The sequence below is a fragment of the Panicum virgatum genome, chromosome 6N (genome assembly GCF_016808335.1).
Source record: "Panicum virgatum strain AP13 chromosome 6N, P.virgatum_v5, whole genome shotgun sequence".
In the NCBI taxonomy this organism is placed as follows: Eukaryota; Viridiplantae; Streptophyta; class Magnoliopsida; order Poales; family Poaceae; genus Panicum; species Panicum virgatum.
This window is the reverse complement of record NC_053150.1, coordinates 31,886,951-31,896,282: the sequence shown is the minus strand read 5'-3', so window position 1 is coordinate 31,896,282 and position 9,332 is coordinate 31,886,951. Positions and strand designations below refer to the sequence as shown.

The following is a 9,332-nucleotide window of genomic DNA, read 5'->3' as shown; positions in this document are numbered from 1 at the left end:
GCAGAGAAGACCGCACCGCCGATCTACCCGGGGGGCTAAAGTGATTAGGGATGGAGGGAGAGGGATGGGGAGAGCAAGGAATCGGTGGGTGGAGCGACCGTGCAGATGTGCAAACATACGTCCGGCTTAAAATAGTCTTCACCATTTTTAAAATAAACTTTATGGTCAAATGTGGATCACGGTATTAAGTTGGATTTCATACAATATTCAAATTTTCGCTCGGTTCCTTTGGTAGAAATTTTCAGTGCTGGGAGAGAGAGGAGACCTGTAATGTGATTTTTTTACATATTGGCATCATGGTTGTGTGCCATGTCGGCGCTTAGAGCTTGCATGTTATGTTTGAGATCTCGGATGGACCACTTAACACGATTTAGGGATTCAAATGAATGATTTGAGATTTTACGGATATAGATGAAACTGCGGAACAAGTTTGAGGATCTGAAGTGCAATTTTTTTTTATTTCTTCATGTGCAAGTTGGGTATTACGTTAAGGTTTGGTGATATGATAGCATATGTCGTAACCAATGTTAGAATCATCGTGACAGAGGAAATAATGAGCTGAGTTGGGTTTGCACTTGTGACCAACAACAATGCGATACTTTAAATTTATTAAAAGTACCAATACATATCATCTTTGAAATGTCCGCTCGCAGATACATTTTACAGTGAACCGTTTGCGGGACAACAAACTTTTATTCTTGAAACACCATGGCACATGCATAGATAGCCACCTCCCCCTTCTTCATGAAATTAAACCTTGCGTTCCACCTGGATTCTCCTGCTGCCATACTTCAGATTAGATTTTATTTCGGACACATATTGTAACTAGGCTAGTATGCATAAGGGGGATAAAGTACCATTGACAGCCATACTTAAAGAGAACAAATTGTACTTACAATCTTTTCATGACGTCGTAGTCCCAGCAGCAGATGCTTTTGCAGCAATGAAATCATCAATAAGCTGATGCAGATCACGGTTAGAGGTTCCGCCTTCTGCCATAGCCGCATGAGCCTTTGGAGAAAGTTCCTTTACCCTTCTCCTCGCGGCTTCCGCAGCACCTCCATGTTCCATGAACTTGGCAACAGATTGCGCAATTTCCTTAGCAGGGATCACTTCATGCTCTGCACTCCTCGTGCTACGCCGCCCAGCACCCTCCGGCCACAGGCGCTCCCCGATTTGCAACACATGAGTCACAAACCTCTCAGTGATGAACTGCTCGTACACCATTGGCCATGTCAAGACAGGCACGCCCACCGCAATTGTCTCCAGGATGGAGTTCCACCCGCATTGGGTCACAAACGCCCCCAGTGCTGGGTGCTGGAGTATATCAGTTTGTGGGGCCCAACCCATGACAACCATGCCTCTATCCCCAACACGGTCTTCCCACCCTACCGGTGGCTCCCATGTTTTAACCCTAACAACCCACAAGAATGGCACACCAGAGGCTTCCAGTCCGAGGGCTAGCTCATTAAGTTGAACATCAGAAAAGTTTGTCAGGCTGCCGAAGCACAAGTACACAACGGAGTGGGCAGGCTTTGTGTCCAGCCAATCCAAGCAAGCTGAGCGGCCAGTACCTGCTCTTGCTGGTGGTGGCAAGGGCAGTGAAAGCGGACCAACACAGTAGGTTCGCTTCATATAGCCGCTTTCCGCGTAGCTCTCACAGTACTCATGCTCGAGATCATAGAAAGTGTTGGAAATAAAGCCAGAGCTCTTGAGCAACATCATGAAGTAAGCACCTGCGTCCTTGCTAAATTCCGGTGGGTTCCTCAAAAACTCTGACAGCTCAGTAACTGGCAGACTTATTTCTGGACCGGGTAACTGAGGAACGGTCACCGAACTAGCAGGAGGGGTGTCCTTAACAATGCCACTTAAAGCAAGGCGCCACGTAGCTAGCGTCGAGAAAATACCCACGACATTGAATAGAACACAGGGGATCCCAAGTTCGGCGGCAATACCAGCGTTCCACCGGAAGAAGTGCAGGTCGCTGACGATGGCATCAGGCGAGCTCTCCCTGATGAGGCTCTCCTGAGCTGGCCTAATTAGCGCCTCATCAGTGGCTGCTGCCTCGAGGAGCGGTGAGTTCGCGACCGTGACGGTGGACATGTTCTCGACCCCTGGTGGGAGCCCGTCCACCTTTGGGAAGGCGTAGGTCGCGACCTCAACGCTGGCATGGCTGGGCTCGCGCCTTGCAAGGGCTGACTGCACAATGGGGGCGTTTGCCGGGGTTACGGCGACGACGACCTCGACATCGTCCGGCCTAACCGCGGCGAGGTGGAAGGCGAGGTCTGTCATGGGGAGGATGTGGCTGGTGGCGAAGAAGGGCACCACAAGGATGCGCAGCTTCTTGCTCTGCATTGCAGCTGAAACCATTGTAGTATGCGGTGGCTTTGGCTTCAGAAGGTTTTTTGGTGGTGTAGGAGCCGTGGTTCCCCTTAAATATATATGCCGATGGTACTGGCATGGGAAATCAATGACAGCTGGCCATAAAAAAAACCAACAATAATGCATAATAGCGCTTAGGGCAAGTAAGACCACGCCGTACACATGCAGGTATTTTTATGCAGAAACTCCATCCACTGCCAGGGTTTACAAAACCAGTGGGAACCGGTCCGGTTTGACCGGTTACAGGTCAAACCGGTCCGGGCCGGTTCCGGTTGTTGCCGGTACCAAACCGACCCAAATTCAAAATTCAAATTTGAATTCAAAAAAATGAAAAATTTCTAAAAAATTCCTAAAAATACTTAAAGGTGCGGCGAATCTAATGGTGTCAAATTTTCTTAAAAATTCGTTCAGTTAACATACTTTTCGAGCATTTAAAGTTAAACTGTTGTACTTGACCTTAGCTACTGTGACATGTAAACATGCAACTTCACTGTCAAACAAGTACGGGCATGTTTAGGCTGTGTTTAGTTCATTATTGTCAAACAAGTACATTTGTTCATCTCGTTATTTACAGTTAAACTGTATAATTAGTTTTTTTAAACTGCATTTAATGCTCTATGAATGTGTTCAAAGATTCTTGAAAACTAAACATGGCCTTAATATAATTAAGATGATGTAAAGGGCTATAAGAGTTGTCACATCACTTTTATGATGAGTTGAAAGAAAGAGAATAGGTGAGAGTTGCGGACCATTAGCTTACAACTTGTATGCTGCGATGGAGACAATAAACGCATGACAATAATTTGTAGGGATCGGACAATAATACGTGAGCTCAGTGGTAGGGTGCTGGGGCTCCTATGTATGTGCAGTTGTGCATGTGTAAGGATGGGAAATGGACAGTAGATATCTGAATTATTCGATATTCATATCTGCTTAAACATCAATATGGATATCTGTATCCGTATTCGAGTTTAATGTGATAGTAAAGTGATACATTCGAATCCGATTTTCATTGACTTTCTCTATCCGATTCAAAATCCGTATTCGACAATATTCGACACTATCCATATCCGTTTTTATTAAAAAAAATTAAAAATTATATTTATTTCTCACCACCCATATTATTAATTTTTGTAATAAAGATATAAAAATATTAAATTTAGTTTTAATATTCTTATTTTATCTTAGATTACTTCTATATTTTTATTTATATATAATAAAATTATTTATATCTTTATTGCAATATATTTTTATTTATAATTTTATTTTTGTGTGTTTATTTATTAATATATTTATTGATAAATAAATTATTTTTAACTAAATATTTTTATTATATTATTATGCCTTAGTTTGTATATCTATAACGATTTTATAATCTAAAACTACAAATAAAGAAAATAGCTAAACATTAGATCATATATCAAGTTAATATCCGAATTAGAGTCCCAATCCGAGGCATTCATTTTGCATTCGTATCTGAGAATATCCGAATTCGTATTCGTATCCGATTTAAAATATGGTAAAAAGTGCTATCCGAATCCGATTCCATGCGAATCCGATCCATTTCCATCCTTACCTGTGGGTGTGTGTGTGTGAGCTCTGATAGCTGCGATCCAAGACTTCTTGGGAGTCCACCCATGTTTGAGCGTGCCGTCGGTGCGGGTGCTCAAATCGAGTTCTTACATGATGGGCTAGTGCTTCTAGTATCTCAAAAAAAAATTATGCATTGGGAAAAATACTGCCTGTAAATGATAAATGGATCTGGGTATATATCCTCTACGAAAACTATGTAGGTCATCCATGTGAGGCTATGTTTAGATCACCAAGCTAATTCTTTTGGTGGCTATGTAAAATTAGCTGCGTTGAACCAGCTAAGCTAACTGAATAGTAAGGGTTTAGCTAGGCACTAGATTGCCACGTTTTGATTCACCATAGAGAAAATTAGCTACTTACCAATTAGCTCATGGATCCAAACAGATCCCTAAAAGGATGATGATGATGAACCTATGATATAACAAGCATACATTTGAATAAAAAAAATTAAGACTATGTTTTGTCTTAATTAAGACCCTATATAGTCCATTCCTTGTTTATATCTGTGTAAAGCGAGCATCAATATGAACATATAGGTGAGTAATCACAGGCGATCAAAGAAGAAAAACAACAACATCACGCCACAAACTTAGGCAAATCTACTATTAAGTAACAAGGGTTAGTAGAAACTACTAATAACAAAATGGCCAACTGTTTCCCATCCATATGTCGAAGAGGAAAGCAATTGTCTCTCTGGCCTGGCCCTACGCCGTCTCTCCCTGGGAGGTCACTCAGGCGGCACCTCACCATCCGACATCGCCATCCCCTACCTGCCCTCCTCTCCACCTCGCCGCCGCCAGAGTAGAGCACCGGAGGTCTGTGTGCCTGCAAGGATGGTGGCGGTGGGGCTTCTTCGTGGTCAGCGGGGCGCCGGGCGAAGGACACGGCCTGGGAGGTCGCAGCGGCGGCGACCCAAGCTAGTAGATTCGGCACCCTGGGGGCTAAATCCAGCGCCCACGGGCACGGATCTTCACGGTGCGGCGTTGGTGTGGCCCATTAACAGATGTCGCAGGGTATGGCTTCAGCAGCGGTCGCTTGTGGCTCGGTCGCGCAGGCGTGCTGGCGCTGGTCTAGCATGGTGGCTGCGCGGAGCTGGTGGCGCCCCTAGACTGGGGCCTATGTAGCAATGAACCGGCCCACGCCTGGCGGCGTGTGTGGTCGGGGCCTGTGCCTCGGCAAGTGGCCGAGTGGCGCTGGAGGAGCGGGGCGCTGGAGGCACGCGGGAGATGGCGATGGCTGGGTGCGCGTGGTGGAGATGTCCCGCAAGTGACGGTGTGGAGAGGCACCTCGGTGGGTCCGCCCAAGCAGCGGCAGAGGTTCCACGGTATCGGTGGCGGCCATGGGCGTCGGATGGTGAGGAGAGACGAGGCTCGGTGATGCGACGCAGTGGTGCAGCTGGGTGGTGGCTGCACTGCGCGATGGTTGCTCGTGCAGCCGCGGTGTGCGGCAGTGTGACTGACGACAGCGCAGTGCAAGGTAGTGCAAGTTGGCCGTGGCGTGTGGTGGCATGGGAGCGCAGCTGGCCCAGGAAGACTTCTGCTGTGGTTTGCCGGACTGTGGGCATGCAGCTAGGAGTGGGATTCTCCGATTGAAAGTCTCGTGTTCTCCTTGTTGGGGGCGTCATCTTGCAGCCCATCCCTTTTGCTTGGGTTCGTCCTGTAGGTGAAAACCCTATCCACTTATTGGACAAGCAACGGCGGCACCATTAGCGTCATTACCTTTTTGGAGGCGTCGTTGGTAGAGACCCGTCTTGCCCAGACAGTGGAAGACTTGTTAGTGACTTAGCGGGGTGGCTCGGTGCAGGTAGCAAGCTTGAAGGGGGTTGTCGAGGTCATGCGGTTGCGACCAAAATCATGTTGGTGGCCGGGGGTCGTCACATGGATGTTGGTTTTGTCTGCTTGCAGCGGACTGCGGCAGCTGGCATGCTTGGCAATTGTAAGTGCGGCGTGGGATTGCCTCGGAAGCCGCAGCACCAACATCGTGGGATGGATTGGCTTGTAGAGGATTGCGGCAGGTTGCTCAGCCTTGCTTGGCGACTCCGGTGTGGTACATCGTCAAAAGACGACGCAAGCGACATCTTAGCTTGCTAGTATGGTGGCGGTGGCTATTGCGTGGGTGGCGCAGCACGATGCGGTCGGCCGGCGGGCACGGTTCGGCAGTTTGATGGGAATCTTGGAACATGGGCAACACCATACATCATCCTGATGGCGAATTAAGTAACGGATTCACGACACTGAGTAATGTGGAGAACGTGGCGAGGCCCCTGCGCACGGTGTCTTCTGCGTGGCGATGAGAGTGATGAGGAGGTCCAACTGCGGGTGTGGTGAGGCTCCCGCGTATTGTGTCGGTGGTGACGATGAGGCAGCTTGTGCAGAGGTCGGGATTTGGTGGTTTCATTCTGTCGGATGGTGTATGGTGGGGCAGTGGCACTATAGCGATAGGTTCTGTATGGCGGTGGCCTCCACGGTGTGGTGCAGTCTATTTTTTTCTTGACTTCATATCGACGTGGGATCGTGTTTTGATGACAACTTCCTGGGCAAGAGAATGTTGGCAGCCGCGGCAACTTGGCCAACTAGGCAGGAGATGGCTTGCACGGCTGCTTTGAGTGTTTACCTGTGTTTCATGCCTCAATTCAACCAGGCGAGAGTTTAGGCGTGGAGTTCCCCGCGAGAGTTGAGTTGTGAAGTTCCCCGTGTTGATGTCCCAATCCAACTAGGTGAGTCTTATTTTTTCGTTTCTTTTTTTTTCTGGCTATAGTCTTTCAAGACCGTAGTCTTGTATTTTTCTACTATTTCAATAGAAAAACTCGCACTATCTTGTGGGGTTCATTCAAAAGAAAATATGTCGAAGAGAGTAGGTTACATGGCTGGCCATATTGCAGACGACGAAGTCAACGCATGCATTACTAACTGAATTATGAGACGGTTCTAAACTATCAAAGTATCTGATTAGTTACATTGCATTGCCTATGGATAAAAGCCCGTCTATGATCTATTCAGAAAAACAGACGGGTAAAGTCGTTAAACATTACTAATGAAAAATACGGGGCCATTAAAATCTTATTCAAATCATAGAGGTATAATAATTATTTTTCCATTATTATGCAGTTGACTATAAATAAAGGACGAAGTCTAAATTACTCCTTTCAAGAATAACTCCCTAAACTTTTTTTTTGTTTTAGTTTACCCTGAAACTATGTCGCGTGGTTTAATATGTCCCCTAATACATTTGTCTTTTTTTAAGACTCAATGCACAAGTTGAATATTGTATAAAATTTAGCGAGATGGTAGTAGACATCTTAACGCTTGTTAAAAAATGTCACAAATTATGATCATTATTTCGGTACGTAGTAAATTTAATAATAATTTAATCCTTGGGATACTACGTAATATGAAAAATTATGAAAACATTATATTATATTTTTATATACATTCTGAGATTCAGGGAAACCATGCAAAATTTTAAATTAAAAGTTAACTCAGAGAAACAAATATGATAGATAACGTATAATCAAGCTTAATTAGCTTATGGTATGGTCAATTCAAATTGGCTTGCTCTTTTAGCTCGGGGGCTGGTTGCCTAAATTTCAAGTCGGCATGCTCCTTTAGCTCTACCAACCTTCACGCTCGGGCCCTGGGCGCCTCAATTCATGTCAGCATGGTCCTACGGGCTACAGCTAGTGTTACCCTAAACGTTTGAACAAACTAAATGGTCACCTACCGTTTAGCTATATATTTATTCAGGCTAAATGACTATTTAAAATGGACCAAACGGTGACTAAATGGGATAAACGACTGATGATTAAATGGACAGGTAAGCCAGTGTGTAGTGTTGTACATGGGCAAAATGGCTGTGTATGTGAACAGTGCAGCTCTTCCAGCCCTCACGCTCGGGTGCTGACGCCTTAATTCATGTCGGCTTGGTCTAGCTCTATAACAGCCCTCACGCGCGGGGGCTGGGCGCCTCAAATCAAGTCGGCGTGCTCTTGTAGCTCTACCAGCGCTCATGCTCGGAGGCTGCATTAGTAGAAAACACATCAAAGGTCCACCCCAAAAGTATCAGAATGAAGATGAACCGGTACCAATGCTAGTATTGGTACCGGTTCATCTTGGTACCGGTATTTTTAGGGTGGATGGGACCTATGAATGAGCCTTAGGTACCGGTTGGTCCCAAGGCTCTCCGTAGATACCGAGTGGTAACTTTTACATTAGTACCGGATGTTAGCACCAACCGGTGCCTATGGATGAGTCTTTGGTACCGGTTGGTGTTACCAACCGGTACCTAAGGCTCATCCATGAGTTACTTCAAAAGGAAAATATCTCATTCTCAATCAAAACTGCTGTGTAGTTGAGATGGCAAAGGGGCAGCGTGCGAGGCTAGAGGTCGTGGGTTCAAATCCCAGTGAAAGAATATTTTGTCTCATTTTGAAGGCCTTAGGTACCGGTTATTTTACCCGGTACCAAAGGCTCGAGCCATTGGTACCACTTTCGGAAACCGGTACCAAAGGGCAATCTCAGCCGGTGCCTATGGCACTTTTTCTAGTAGTGCTGGGTGCCTCAAATCACGTCAGCATGCTCCTATAACTCTACCAGCCCTCACGCTCGAGGGCTGGGCGCCTCAGTTCAAGTCGGCGTGCTCCTTTAGGTCCACGAGCCCTCACGCTCGCGGCTGGGCTAGCCGCCTCAACTCAACTTGGCGTGCTCATGTAGCTCTACCAGCCCCCACGCTCGATGGTTGGTGTCGGCACCCTGCAACTATGGTACCCACTAGTAATGTGCCAAGACTCGCGTAGTTATCCGTAACTACGCCCTAATGAGCTGAACAGCCGGACCCCTGGGTCCGACTCCATCTCACCGGACCAACGGTCCCGGATCCGCTTTACGCTCGGGGACAGGTCCGGTGTCACCACGTGTCCTAGAGGTGGAAATACTCAGTACTTGTGGCCGCGGACCCGGACCCCCGCAGGTGGGTCCGGGACCTCCACGTGCCATCCGGACTCCCGGAGATGGGTCCGGGACCTCCACGTGCTTATCCGGACCCTCGTAAGCTTTCGGCTCAGCTAGCTGCTCGGGAGGGGTCCGGAGCCGCCACGTGTCACGCAGACGCGGGCGCGGACGCAAGCCTTCCGCTGGAAGCTCTCTCACCCACCCGCATTAAGTGCGAGTGGTTGAGGCGTGCTCTGCTGCCGCTGGGCACGAGGCAGCTTTTGTCAGTCCACACTGTGGATCGCTAGTTACCGAGGCGGCTCGTCAGTTAGCAAGGCAAGTATTAAAGACTCAGCGCCGCACGCATGGGCGACGAGTCATGATGACCAGCTACTGACTGGAGCAACAGTGCACGCTGCTACAGTAGACTGA

At 47.4% G+C, this 9,332-nt stretch overlaps 1 protein-coding gene across 2 annotated transcripts; it reads right to left on the bottom strand.

Annotated features, from left to right (window-relative positions):
* Window positions 1-575: 575 nt before the first annotated feature.
* Window positions 576-2,426, bottom strand: LOC120678809 (UDP-glucosyl transferase 73B2-like). 2 transcript variants are annotated; one of them, XM_039960191.1, is made up of 2 exons: window positions 897-2,426; window positions 576-781 (listed from the first exon to the last, which is right to left on the bottom strand). In XM_039960191.1, exon 1 carries the CDS (start codon window positions 2,368-2,370, stop codon window positions 904-906), a length of 1,467 nt encoding a protein of 488 aa, XP_039816125.1. In that variant the 5' UTR covers window positions 2,371-2,426; the 3' UTR covers window positions 576-781; window positions 897-903. The 2 variants fall into 2 exon arrangements, with proteins under 2 accessions (XP_039816125.1, XP_039816124.1); XM_039960190.1 differs by having other exon boundaries at window positions 576-778; window positions 897-2,425.
* Between the last annotated feature and the right edge of the window lie 6,906 nt (window positions 2,427-9,332).

Excerpts from the sequence above, each read along its gene's own strand:
- LOC120678809 (XM_039960191.1), bottom strand. The coding sequence starts at position 2,370 with ATGGTTTCAGCTGCAATGCAGAGCAAGAAGCTGCGCATCCTTGTGGTG.